This window comes from Eutrigla gurnardus (assembly GCF_963514095.1).
Source record: "Eutrigla gurnardus genome assembly, chromosome: 2".
Lineage (NCBI taxonomy): Eukaryota > Metazoa > Chordata > Actinopteri > Perciformes > Triglidae > Eutrigla > Eutrigla gurnardus.
Genome location: NC_139916.1, coordinates 12,439,600 through 12,454,148, shown reverse-complemented (window position 1 = coordinate 12,454,148; position 14,549 = coordinate 12,439,600). Strand labels below are relative to the sequence as shown.

Sequence of the window (14,549 nt, the reverse complement as noted above, 5' to 3'; positions counted from 1 at the left end):
CGTTCTGCGCTTGCGCGAGATGCAATAAGCCTCCTTAACAGCGGGTGGCGCTAGTCTCGTGCCAGTACTCCAAAACAGGAAATGACGGAACGGAGTGCAGATAAAAACAATGCACACACGTCTTGGTTCAGTATTCGTTCGACTCGAGAAGACCTTTGTGGACTAAATACTTGGCATTTCTGGAAAGATGACTCTGGCTAGGGTGACACTCGCGTTGTGTGCTCTCGGGCTCATTATTTTACGAAGACGTCGTCTCAGTAGGGAACGAGTAATACGGAGTTTACCATCGTCACTTCCGCCCCGCCCACACACCGCCATTGGATACTCTGATTCGCTAGCACACCGCCAATCAGAATATCCAATGGCTCAGACGTCCAACAGCCCACCTCCTCAGACTTCGCATGCTCAGTCTGATCAGACAACGTCCACGCGGCTCCGAAAGCTTCCGACGCAGCTGTACACACCAAACATATGTGTTCCCGACCTCGTCCGAGCCTCTCCAAACGCTTCAGACGTCCAACGGTTGGGCCGGTGTGTTCCTGCCTTAACATCTCATACATGTTGTCTTCACAGTTTACATCGTATGAAAATGTTTTGATGTGTGTGAGAGTAAAGTGTGTTTCTTTCCTCATTTGCCGCCTTCCCTATTCCCTCTCCCTACTCTATCCCCTCTTCTCCCTTTCTCCTCCCTCCTGCAGGCGGCGGAGGGCCGGCAGGAGGAGCTGACCCAACGGGGAGCGACGGAGAAGAGGGAGTTGGAGCTGCGGATCGAGGAGATGGAGGAGAAGGAGCAGGTTCTCCAGGCTCGCATCGAAGCTCTGCAGGCCGACAACGACTTCACCAATGAGAGGCTCGCCGCCCTGCAGGGTACACGCATGCACGCACGCACACACACACACACACACACACACACACACACACACACACACACACACACACACACACACACACACATACACACGCACACACACACACATACACACGCACACACACACACGCACACATGCACACACACACACGCACACACACACATGCACACACACACATGCACACACACACACACACACACATATGCATGCACACACACACGCACAGTCCCACCCTAACACGTCACTAGCTGACAAACTGCTAACCAATCACTTTAACACGAGTGTTGCCATAACAACCGGTGCTGGCTCAGTACATGTCTTTGACCAATCATGGGGCTCAGCTGGGACTTCCTGTCAGTCAACGCTTCTCTCTGCTGCTGTTGTTGTTGTTGTTGTTTACAGTGCGGTTAGAACAGCTACAAGAGAAAAGCATTAAAGAAAACAACAGCCTGGGTGAGTGTGCGTCTCTGGTCTGCTCTCCGCCGCTCTTCATCTTTCTTTCACCGCTAACGCCACCTCCTTGTCCTGCACTAATAATGCATGACGGGTTCCTGCATGACGTCCACGTGACTTTCTGTCGCTCGCTGATCTCTTTATCTTTGTTCGTCCGTCTCGCTGTCTGTCACAGTGGAAGGCTTCTTCTTCTTCTTCTTACGTTTTGGTCTTGTTTGTGGTAGCTTGATTTGGGCCCCCAGTTGCCTTCTGGTAGTTTAAGGAACATGTAATGTTGATTCACGCTCAAGTGAAGATGTTTTTCTGTTCTATTGGTCCACGTAAGCCCTCTTGTGCTAAGAGTTTAAATCATACAAAGAGAATCAACAACATGGTCTGTTACTGTTAAATAAATAATCAATCCAGCCGGAATAAAGGTTTTCAAACGCTGAAGAAACCGATAACACTCACTTTTGAATTATAATTACAAGCTTTATTCACGTGCATACAATAATTTCAAGTTTTGGTGCGATAAAATATAAAACAGGAATGTTAAAATCATCCATAAATACCTCTAAACAAATGTATATGAGAGTCCACCAAGATCAATCTTTTTCTGGTTCATTCCCATTCTGGTAGTCGAGTGTTCAAGAATAGAACGTCCAATAATCGTTTAACATTAACTTGGAGAATAAGGAAGTATAACCAATTAAGTACCCAGATAAATAAGAAAATATCACCCGTACCAACATGCAGGCCAGGCTTTGCTGTACACAAAATAATTCACAGGCAATGGGAGGTTTTTGTTAAAGGCAGAATGAGTCTGATTCGTCTGTTGTTGGCTTCTCCTCCCTGTCTCCATGAGGATTGCGGTGGTGTTGACAGCAACTGAAAGAATGGGAAGAAATCAAGACAGTGCAGTGGATGATTTGGAGACATTTTACATAATGAGCCAAAATATAGGTGTCATCATTTAAATACGGTATCTTACTGTTTTTACTGAGCAACCGTGTTCACCCGGTGTAGTGATGTACACAGCTTACAGGCGTATTGCTCAGGGACACCTGGTTGAACCAAGTTCTTCATGCATGCAGATATTCTTTGCCTGCTAAAACAGAGACATATTCCAGCTCAGTGTTTAAAACACTTAAAAAACATTAATTGTTTAGAGCCATTTCTTTCAATTGTGTATGAGAAACAGCTTTCAAAGTGGCTGCTATGCCAAAGTCTTCAAGATTTATAGGGGTTTCTTGATAATCTGGGTTGTTTCCGTGGTTGCCAAACTGTCCACTGCTTTGTTTTTCTTCTTCTGGGGAATATAAAGAGCTTCTGGTCACTGATTGACTTCCTGGTGATTTAACACTGAATATGAATGGTGGACGTCTCACTGCTCACGCAGCCACTTTGTGAAGGAGCCTGCCGTCGTTCGGACTCTTGCTCTGTTGTGAACATGTGTTTGGCTGGTGAAGTTTCGTGATCGTGTATATCTATATATATTTGATCTGGTCACATGACAGATGTCGACATTGTCTCCCATGGACCAGTAGAGGAGCCTGTCGAAGACAAACAGAGCCTGCAGACCCCTGAGAGCCAGGAGGAAGACGATGATGATGAGGAGGATACAGACACCGATGATGGTGCATTTGGTGAAGATGTCGATGGTAGTCAGTTTAATTATCATAATAATAGATAGCTTAATTCATACATAGCACTGTTCCTGAGCATGTTTTGCTTTTCAGAATAAAAGCAAACAGTCCAACATAATAATACAGCACAATAGAACCATCATCACCAGCATTTTCTTACTTTCCGTTTCCTCATCTCAAAGACAATTGTTTTGTTTTTTTAGTAGTTAAGAATTCAAATTATGAATTCAAAAACATAAGTTTAATATGATAAGAAATAAGGTTTAATATAAGAAAAATATAAAAAATGAGTTAAGTTAACAGAAATGCTTCACTATAAAACTAGAAAAATATTTCTTGTTCAGTTCAACTTTTAAATAAATTATTATTTAGTATTATATTAGTAATACTACTAACACTTAGAAGTGTTACTTTTCTTTAAAATATTTTGCTTTGACAAGCTTTATAGAAAAAAAATATTTAATAGCACGTGTCGTTTTAGATGTTGTCTTCTGGCCGTGTTGTGGGAGTGATAAACAGGCTCGGTCTTCGGGTCACATCTTGAGTTTTCCATTCTGGAGTTTCAAGCTTGTGCTCTGACTCAGAAACTGATCCCGAATAATGAGATGGTTGGATATGCTTTCTCTTGAAGTTGTCATTGAGTTCCTAACTGTTGGGCTGTTTTTTTTAACAGAAATGTGAGAGACTTGTCTGCTTGCACACATTCTGTCTGCTGTTACAGTGTTGAGGATGTCTGTCCAGAAACACTGTTTTACCTGCCATGTATAGCTCTGATTTCTGCCCTGCCCAGCTCGTTTTTTCTCTCTCCAAGCATCTTTCTGTCCGTGTAGTTGTATAAAGCTCTCTGATTCGTTTCTTCTGTCATGCTTTTTTACCTGCTTGTACCCGTCTTGTCATTTCTCCGTCTTGATTTGGGGCTTTGGCTCTTTCTGCTGGATCTCCTCCTCGTAATGCTCGTTGGGTATTGAGAGAAACTACGAAAAAATATGTTTTTTGATTCTGCTCATTCATTCCAGAAACTTAAAAAAAAAACCATGCTCTTCAGTAAACACAGCTGTTTCTACGTGCATCAACATGTATAATGCATAACCGACCAAAGTACTGATGAGTCAGAAGTGAGAAAAAAATCCTGATCAATGATCAAAGTGCGATCTAAAATTGTTTTCTCTCCCGTGATTCTTACTTCAGAACAAAGGGAGAAAAAAATGTTTTGCTCAGATAATCTTTCTAAGGGGATTTTTGAAAAGGTGCACTTCAGCCTCTTGTGGCCGAAATAAGTATTACAACAACAACCACTTCAAATCAACGAATCCATTGGAATCTGCAGGAAGAGAGCTAGTTCATGTTAGCAGTTTAATCATGGTTAAATAGAGTATGCGTTTTTTTAATTTAAATATTTGACCACAAAATTACAATTTGCCTCCAACGTATTTAGTTATAATTCTTAAGTAATAAAATTCAATGAGATGTGGCATTGATGAACAGAATCAATCAAATCTGAACTAGATACCCAACTCTCACTCTGATAGTCATCTTAGTAATGTCAGTGCTCTGTGTTTCTATCAGACAACTGTCATGTTAACAACAGCGGAGGAGACTCGACTAGAATCCAACAGTTGATTGAGTGTCCGCGTGAGTACCAGCATCCATTCCTGCTGAACACACACACACACACACACACACACACACACACACACACACACTGAAACACACACAAGTGCAGACTCCCATTGCTGCCAAATAAAGAAAAAGATGTAAAAATGTATGTCAAATCAAAATAATGAAATAGTAAGTCAAACCGTATACCCTTTCAGTTAAAATCATAATATAAAACAACATTTTGACTTATTTCAAAACGTACTTGCGTTAAAGCAACAGATTACCTCTGGTTCCGTGATGCTGGGATGCTTGTGTAAGGGCGTCATGCAGCAAACCAAAGTTCAGTATAAATGGTGCAATTGTGGCAAACCTAAACCAGGTCCAGCTGCCTACGATAAAGCTTTCAAAGATGACCAGGACCTGGAAGACTAAGAACGTTCCTCTGCCTCCTTTTAATGCTTGCCTGGCCAACCTTTCTAATTTTAAAAGCTAAACAATATGTTTCTGAAAACATTCGAGGCAAGAAACAGGTGATGCAGTGACAAAATCTCGATTCGTATCGATTGGATCAGCGCTGCCTATTTGACTTTTGATTGTGAACTTCATGAGCAGTGACCGACGGTGGCGTTAGAGAATCCTCTGGTCTGATTGGTTGGGCACTCTTTGGGCACTTTTAAACTCTGTTAGGAGACTAAAAGGAGGCAGAGGGGAGTGACACATAGATGTTAAATTGAAAGTTTGTTTTATTTCATGTGTAAATTATTTGGTCTTTTCTCATAATTCTGATTTAATAAGCATTTTGTCTTACTGTCATCATTTGACTGACCATAGTTATTTTTATTAACATGCCTGAAACATCTATTTCCTTTCTTTTCCTCATGGAAATGTCCACCCGTACTTACACATAAACTACATATACTACATATACTACCTACATATGTATATGAGGAGCCTTCTTTGATAGAGCCGGTTGTGGATCAGTTGCTGTCAAACTGCAAATTAAGTCTGATGTATTATTGAACAGTGTTTGTATCTCAACATTGTGTACATTTGTTAAGATAAATGGCGCTGAGTTTTAGCACAATGTAAAGGAAGTCATAAACGACATCTTTGATTTGACTTATACAGATTAGTACGAGATTGATGTACCGTAAGATTTAACTCTCACTTAGCTCCCACCTGGTGCTGATCCATGCACATTAGTGGTGTAGCTGACTGTAGTTGATGCCCCTCCACAGTCCGGAACACAGATTCATTACACGGTTCAACCTTCAAAGTGTGAAACAGCTTCTTCTTCTTTATGCGACGTGTGAACGCCCCTTTAGAACGTGAGCAGCATCCACTTTTCCGGTGTCTCACTGCTGTCTGGACCGTCGTGCTGCAGCTCAATGACCTTCTTGTCTGGTAGTTACGGGTTTTACCTGCATTGGTAGTTCACTTTTCTCCTCCTTTAGCAGATCATCACACATTTTGTCTCTGCAATGCTGCCTTTGAAGCGCACGGACCTGGTTGCTCTCTTCTCATGTTGATTTTTTTTATTTTTATTTTCCTCCGGTCACCTCACTTTGAGAGAAGTAGTTCAGCAGAACTGTCTTCGGCTGCCTGAACGTTACTTCGATTTGTTGACTGCAGTGACATTTGTTTCTGCAGCATTATTGTCGGTCCCATTCTGCTGCCGTTGCGACTGGTAGCAGTAGACGTAGTAGAAGTGCTCCACCTCTCTCTGTTGGTGGTGGACATAATAAAAGTGTTTATTATATTCCAGATGTGCGTTCTTCGCTCTAATGATGCTGCTGTTTTGCCGGGCGGGTCAGTAAAAATATGTACGCATATTAGTCAAATATCACCTCAAGGTTCATATAAATATTTAAGTAATAATCATTTCCTCAAACATCATTGGTTGAAATACTCTTAACTAGCTGCCTGAGTGGAGAACAGACATGGAGGCGGTGCGGGAAAGCGGGTCGGGTATCATTTTGTCTTTATTCATTTTCGGTCGGGTTGACTGCATCGGGGTGAGTTCGGGTCACTCGTGAAAGGACCTGCGCGTCACTGCTGTGGTGGCACAGAAATTGTGGAGAGCAAAGAGCAGTTTTCCTCTTTGTGACTATGAAACATAATTTATGTGGCAGAGGAGAATTTATGATTGAGGATAGGAACGAAGTTTACTGTGGGTTTTTAAAAAAACATTTTTGCAGATGAAAATCCATCTAGGCATCACATTTAACTCAGTTCTTGGTTGAGACTTTTATTTCAATATTTAGTAGGTTTTATTATCCTGAACAAAAAAACGCATCATATACATACAATACTACCATATTACGAGCGTATTTATTCTCCATACCATGGTAATGTGATAAACAAGACAACCACACCAACATTTTTAACCTTTTTTTTTTTATTTCTAAAAATAATGAGCACAACCTCACTTACTAAAGTGAAACATCACTTCATTGAGAGTCCTCACTGAACACGTGTAGTAACCCGCCACTACTCCAGCTGATTACGCTGAGTCAGTGTAAATGGCTGTATGGTTGTTGCATTAACAGGATGTGAAGTTAATCTATTGTACTAATGTCATTTGCAGAGTTTGGGACAGATTTGAACTCAGTCAATTTAAAAACTTTTTCTCCCCATAATAACTCATTTAAACTGGCTTTATTCACTGATTTTCCTGGTTTTCCTTTTTTTTTCTCCCTGCAGCCGTCAAACAGCTGAAGGAGACGGTCAGTTCTTCAATCCACAAACTGGCCAACTTTGATGGTAAGAGCTTCACGTAAAAAGTGCTCATCGATCTTTTCCTTCTTTTGTTGAAGCCTTCGAGTAGTTCAGCAGTCTGAACTAAAATAATTAGAGTCCGAAGTACAGATAATTGTGTTCAGAAACACTGGTGTTTAAAAGAAGAAGTACTGATTTAACTTCTTTACTTTTAGTAAAAGTGGAAAAGTACAGGCTCTGAAATGTACTGAAAAGTATAGTACTAAAGTAACAAGCCTCTTTTGAAAATGTGAGGAGTAGAAAGTACAGACATTTGTTTTAAAATGTAGGGAGTAAAAGTACAAAGCTGTCGTTGTATGAACCAAAAATGAAGCCCTGGTTTTTCCATGTGTGTGTTTGTAGAAGTGATGGACGCCCACTTACAGAACAATCAGACGGCAGTAGACGACATCCTGGCCAGTCCTGATCAACTCAAAGGTAGAAGACACACACACACACACACACACACACACACACACACACACACACACACACACACACACACACACACACACACTAGTTCATACCACAGGGTCGATCAATGTGGCTTTTTCAGGGCCGATTGCCAATTTTTACTAATCTGGGAGAAGTTGCCCAAATTAAGGTTAATACAAACTCTTAACACAAAACATTAAATTACTTAAAGCATATGTTTAATCTTTTAACGTGACCTGAACCCATAAAGTGCAGGGAACTATCGGCAGCTTTATTATGACGTGGGATATACAAATATACAAATAAATAAAATAGTTCCCTGAAGTTTAATAAAGTTAAAATAAACAACAGAGAGAAGTGACTGAGGCTGCATTGGAGCCAAAGTAGTTTTTGTGTTCTTAGGTGAAGAATAATTAGAAACTTGCCCACAGTTCTTTTTAGTATTTGTGATTTGTATGATTTCATGTCAGATAGGGTTTATGATGAAACCAACACATTGTTTATCAGTCCGTTTTTAAATGTTTTCAATGCCCCAGAGAAAGTTACACTGACTGACTTTTTGTGACACAAAGGGCGAAAGTGCTGATGAGCAGACATCATACTGTAGTTACCCCTGACCTTTGACCTCTGTCTCTTGCTGTTGTGATTGTCTCTGGATGCACACACAATGCTGTTGCTCACCAGCAGCCCACACAATACGTTTTCTCTGGACTCGCACACATATTTTTGTGTTTCTGTATTTTGGAGCCACAATGCTTTTCTAGACCCGCAACCCCAACCATCACAACTGCTACGTGTCTGACTACGTAATCTAACCTCAATCTCAACTTTATCCAAACGTCAACACTAAAGTCTACTCAACCTAAATCTAAAAGTCTAAATCTTCAAACAAGCGCACACACACACACACACACACACACACACACACACACACACGCACATGCACGCACGCACGCACGCACGCACACGCACACAGTAATGGTGAAAGGAACTGAAGCTGCTCTCAATTGCTTCTTTTGTTTTCTATTTCACCACCTGAACCCTGCAGTGCCTCACACACTATAGTGCAGTCAGTGTGTGTGTTCATATCCACACACTTTTATACATTTTTCTATGCCTTTCTATTTTGGAGGTGTCCTTCATTTTGTTTTCTGGTTTTATATTGCTTTTGTTTTGATTTTCAACTTATTCTGTCCCCTCCTGGCTAATGTGTGTCCGTGTGTGTGTCTTTGTGTGTGTGTGTCCGTGTGTGTCCGTCCACAGGGAATCAGATGGATGCCAAAGAGTCGGACATGTCAGACACTCTGAGTCCCAGCAAAGACCGCAGCAGTGACGACACATCAGGTCAGTCAACTTAGTCAGTCCGTTACTGTGCTTCTATTTCTGCTTTATCATTTTTATTATTATCATCATTATCTTATATCCACTGCTGTCTTATCGTAAGTGATCATTTTCACTCTCTGCTAGTTATTTTGTCTGCCATCAGACTCTCATTATTTCCCTGTTAAAAGTTTTTTTACTGAATTTTTCCTTCGATGGAGGGTCAGAGAATGTCTATTTGTACGATGTACAGATTCTAAAGCCCTCAAATTTGAATCGATTTAATTAAATACGCAGACAATAAATAATCACTAGATTGTTTATTTTTAAGTATCATTTATATCCCTCAGGATTATCTCATCATATTTTGTCTTTTATCAGTTTTTTTCCTCCTGTTAAACTTTCCTTTTTAAAAGTGTTGAAGTCTTTTCTCTGCATCCGTTAACTGTAGAACAAATAGTTTGTTATGAATTAAAAAAGTTCATAAATCATCTCTGTAGGCAACTCTGGCAGAAGTTAAAACACTTGTGTCTTTGTTCAACAAAAAATATATAGTCTACATATAATAATCTGTTTGTTTTTGTGTTGAGTCATTAGAAATGCATCATAAAGAAATATGTGTGTTTCAGACGGCAACATGGACGACCAGGAGCTGATGGAGCCACAGAACAGAGTCGCTCTGCTCAAAGGTAACAATGGCAGCTGATCTCTGCTCTGTAGTTCTGCTCTGTAGTTCTGCTCCGTGCTGCATCAACACCAACCAAGGTCATACAGTGATACAGCAGACAGACCAGTAGGGTCGAAGACTGCGGGGCATTTAAGAGCCTTCATGTTGTCGTGGTGTGACATGGCCGTTATGTTTGTGACTATATTTTTCTGCGTTTGTGTGCAGCTGAGTTGCATCGGGCCGGTCTAGAGCCTGGAGACACGGAGCAGGTCATCCACCACCTCCACAGAGAACTTCTGGATGCCCAGGAATTAGCCAACACTGGCAAGCAGAGATGTCTGGATCTACAGGGTAACCTTTCTTCTGTGTGGAGTTTGCATGTTCTCCCCGTGTAGTGTGGGTTCTCTTCGGGTTCTCCCACGGTCCAAAGACATGCAGGATGGGGATAGGTTCATTGGTGACTCTAAATTGCCCGTAGGTGTGAATGTGAGCGTGAATGGTTGTCTGTCTCTACATGTTGGCCCTACGATGGACAGCTGGGATCGGCTCCAGCCCTCCCTGAATACAGATAAGCGGTAGACGATGGATGGATGGATGAATGTCACGTGACCTGGTACCAGATTAAGATGGTGACCACATGGCTGCCTGTGTTTGTCTGTAGCTCTGCTGGATGAGGAGAGGAGGAGTAACTCTCAGCAGACTGAAGAGTCGACAAAACAGATCCAGTACCTGCAGAGTAAGTGCGCGCACACACACACACACACACACACACACACACACACACACACACACACACACACACACACACTATATTCTGTATATATATGTGTGTGTATGTATGTGTGTCATAATGTACTTTTTGTGTGTGTGTGTGAGTTTAGCTCAGCTTGGGAAGCTGCAGGCCGACATGGAGGCGTTGAGGGAGCAGAGGGAGAGCACCATCTGCACCACCAGAGAGGAGCTCTACTGCGCCCAGGAGGAGGTATGACTCCATCTCATTACTGCTCCTTTTTCTAGGCTTTTAAACTCTTGACTACTCAAACCCCTCTCTGATTTCTCCCCCTGACACCCCCGTTACTCCCTCCCTTCAGTTCTTTCTGATGGTTCTCTGTATGTTCACACTTGGTGCGACACGAGCACACTCCTCCTGACTCTCTGAGTCCCTTTTCCTCCTTCCTTTACTCCCTTCTGTCGCCTACTGGCTCTACCATTACTACTCGTGAGTCTTCTCGGACTCCTCCTGACTTCTACCAACACCCCTCTTATTCCTTGTGGATCCGTCTGACTCACTTGCCTTTTCTTCGACTCCAGTCAACCCCTCTGAATCCTCCCAGCTCCTTTTTTTACTCTCCTCTGACTCCTCCTGGCATGTTTCTGACTACTTGTGACTCCTTATGTCTCCTACTGAATCGCATCCGACTCATCATGAATGCCAGCTGGTCCCTCCCAGCTCCTCCTTATTCTCCTCCAGGCTCCTCTCTGACTCCTCCTCACACAAAAAACAAAGCAGACCCCCTCTTGTACGAAACAGACATGCTGTCATATGACATCAGTGACCGCCTCACGGATTGTGTTTCTGCCTCAGATTCTCGTCCTGAGGCACGCCATGGAGGCAGCCACGGCGGAGCGGGAGCGTGAGATCGCCGCCCTGCAGGCCGACCTGGGCAGCGTGCGATCTGACCTGGAGCACTGGAGGGACACGGCCGCCAAGTATGAGAGGGAGATCAACCGGCTGCAGGAGGCCTTCACACAGCAGCAACAGCAGCAGAGCAGCGCCACCCAGCTGCAGGGTGAGAAGAGGGTCCAAACGAAAGTCTGTCAATCAACAGTAAACACACAGATATTAATTATAACTGCACTTCCTCCTCCTCCTCTCTCAGCGGAGTGCGTCACGTTGCAGCAGCGGTGTGTGTGTTTGCAGCAGGACTGTGATGGCCTGAGAGGCGAACGGAAATCTCTTACGGATAAACTGCACCGCCTGGAGACCGAGCTGAGCAGGTATATACACATACACGCCAAAGTCTTGCTTTGTTTTTGCTTTCACTGTCGAATATCACCTACATCCACGGTGTAAGAGATCATAAGATATATTAAACCGACTTAAAAAATCATCCCCTAAAATATCAGAAGGTTGGGAACATCAATAGAAGTCAACCACATATTTAATACAGCATTTCTTTATTGATTTTAAAACATTTGAATGTTTTTTAGGCAAGGTGTACCTTTTTAAAATAAGTAAATTCAAACTATTACATTATTAAATACAACCAAGAAAGAAATTCAAACACTTGTAAGTTAAACCTCAGAAAACACTTTAAAAACGATAAAAGAAAAAAACCTTTTATACTACAATAAATATTTTGTAGTAGATAACAATTTTGAATGAATTGAATAAATTACACATTAAACTCAAACTCTTAATCGAATGTAAGACTGATGATCAATGCGTGTTGAACTGTGTGGGCGTTTAAAACGGCAACCTGAAAGTCTTTTGAGACAACCGTGATCGAGCTGAGGAGTTCTGGCTGAGGACAGCTGACGGCCAGTTCACGGGTCCTGACAGGTTGAGGGTTCAGATTCAGCATTAAGATGAGGACTGAGGACGAAAGGGATGGGAGGAAACATAGTGATTCAGGCAGAAGAGGACGACAGCTGACTGACGGCTGGCTAAACCACACAGAGCAGTCAGCAGGTTAACGGACTGCAACTTTGTTTTTTTCATGGGGGGAGAAAACCTCACCCCATCTCCGTCATCAGAGCTGAGAGCTCAGCAGGATTTCATCTGTGCTTCAGCTGTGTTCAATTTACTAGAAGCTGTAGATGCACTTCAAATAAATACTGCAACTGCAGACGTCTGCTGCACCTCGCTGAGCCAGCCGTGTGGAGATGCTTCACGATGTTGAACTGTTAGCTCGATCAACGGACAGACGAAGCTGAATTTGTGTGTGTGTGCGTGCGTGTGTACAGCACCAGGCAGCAGAGTCTGGTCCTCAGCAGCAGTCTGGAGTCTCTGGAGAAGAGGGAGGAGGTTCTGCAGGACAAACTGGGTTCTCTGGAGAATCGACACCTGCAGGATGCAAACGAGCTGAAGAGCCAGCTGGACCAGGCCCAGGCCCACACACACACACTGCAGAGAGAGGTAACACACACACACACACACACACACACACACACACACACACACACACACACTCACTCTCTCACACACACTTTTTTTGGATCACATTTTAGAACATTTTCAGTGTGATTTAAAAAAAAAAAAAAAAAAAGTAAATGGCAGAAAATAACTTTTTTGTAAATGTATTTAGAAAATTGTAAACATTCAGCAGTTGCTCATTAGCTGTAATTCTTCCTTTGACAGTAAATATACTGGCATATTGTCAATAATAACTAACTAAATAAAATAAATCACAGAAATAAAGTATTTCTGATTGTGTAAAAACTGTTTAAACTGAATTAAAGGTTAATAATTCTGAACAGGACTGTATCTTAAACTCGTGGTCCATTGAGCTTAATTAACCGAACTAAACCAACTAGCATGCTACAACTTACAACTAGAGCGCTGCCAAAACAGAATTTCTGTTCCACATATGTGAGTAGTAAAAACAAACAGCTGTTTGGGTCACAGCACAAACAGGAAACATTTTCATACTGAACTAAACTTCCTGTACCGAAGATTTCCCGCATGAATATGTGAACCGATACGCCCCTAGTGGAGATCCGAACACAATCCCTTGAAGTTGTTACTTTCTTTACGGATATTGATAGAAATAATGTGATGTAGAAATGATCTGATAGTGGTGTGTGTTTGTGTGTGTGTGCCTGTCCAGTATGAAGAGACACAGTCCCAGCTTTTGGACCTCCGTCAGCGCTATGAGAGAACGGAGAAAGAGAAGCTGAACATCCACCAGGAGTTGGAGCAGTGCAGGAGCAGCCTGAAGCTGCTGCAGGACAAGACCAGCTCTGTGAGCGCACGCACACACACACACACACACACTCTCTCTCACACACACACACAGATGACACAAGTTCCTTTCTGATAATACCAAAGAACAAACTATTTCTTCTCTATTCTTGTCTTTGCTCAGCTTTAAAGCCAGATGGATTCATGACATTTTCCCTCAACAGTTTAAACTTTCTTTGTTGAAAGATCCATGCAGGAGAAGCACCAGCACTTGCTTGTGGACAACCTGGCAGTCTCGTACTTAGCTAGCTGTCACCAATGCAGCAATCCCTCCTCAATGCTAACTTGCTAACTGTGGACACAAAAATAAGCCAATCACCAATCAGCGTTGCTTGAATCTCCAAATCTAGAATCACACCTGAAGTTCAGTTAACTCACTAAGAGGACTGATGGTAACCTCTGTAGTGGAGGTGAAAGCAGACGTACTAATAGAATATAACTGTGATTCTCCTCTGATTTATAATTAATGTTGTATAGAAAAATAATAACAAATAATCACACGTCACCGTCTCTTCTGCCTTTCCATCCTGAGCTGATGAGAGGATGATAGTGAGGCGGAGCAGCTTCCTCCTCCCCCTCCTCCTTCTTCACTCTTCCTCCTCTCTCATCCACCTGTCTTCAGCTCTTCCTCCTCTTCAGTCCTTCGTTGATGTGCAGTAGATGATCGTATTGTTCCTCGGGCTTCGTTTCCCCGGAGCTTTCCAGAATTTAAAAAAAGACCAGCTTCAAAGGACTAGCTCAACAAACCTCGTTTTAACTGACATTTTGAAGGGATGATTCCCGTTTATCACAATGTTGGTCTGATTTGCAAAGTGCTGTCCATCATTTCTTCCAGCTGACTTTAAGCACTCATAGAATTA

At 42.4% G+C, this 14,549-nt stretch overlaps 1 protein-coding gene across 19 annotated transcripts in view; it reads left to right on the top strand.

The window, feature by feature from the left end:
* Positions 1-14,549, top strand: part of slmapa (sarcolemma associated protein a) — a 52,395-nt gene that overhangs the window by 29,146 nt on the left and 8,700 nt on the right. For 3 of the 19 annotated variants that reach the window (XM_084026131.1, XM_084026134.1, XM_084026143.1), the window contains 15 exons: positions 699-867; positions 1,272-1,322; positions 2,819-2,965; positions 4,514-4,579; positions 7,250-7,309; positions 7,667-7,741; positions 9,002-9,082; positions 9,688-9,747; positions 9,951-10,076; positions 10,387-10,461; positions 10,607-10,707; positions 11,311-11,515; positions 11,606-11,723; positions 12,693-12,864; positions 13,556-13,690. In XM_084026131.1, the coding sequence (XP_083882257.1) occupies positions 699-867; positions 1,272-1,322; positions 2,819-2,965; positions 4,514-4,579; positions 7,250-7,309; positions 7,667-7,741; positions 9,002-9,082; positions 9,688-9,747; positions 9,951-10,076; positions 10,387-10,461; positions 10,607-10,707; positions 11,311-11,515; positions 11,606-11,723; positions 12,693-12,864; positions 13,556-13,690 (1,641 nt within the window). The remainder of the gene's footprint in view (positions 1-698; positions 868-1,271; positions 1,323-2,818; positions 2,966-4,513; positions 4,580-7,249; positions 7,310-7,666; positions 7,742-9,001; positions 9,083-9,687; positions 9,748-9,950; positions 10,077-10,386; positions 10,462-10,606; positions 10,708-11,310; positions 11,516-11,605; positions 11,724-12,692; positions 12,865-13,555; positions 13,691-14,549) is intronic. The other 16 variants (XM_084026135.1, XM_084026142.1, XM_084026137.1 and 13 more) reach the window with 14 other exon arrangements.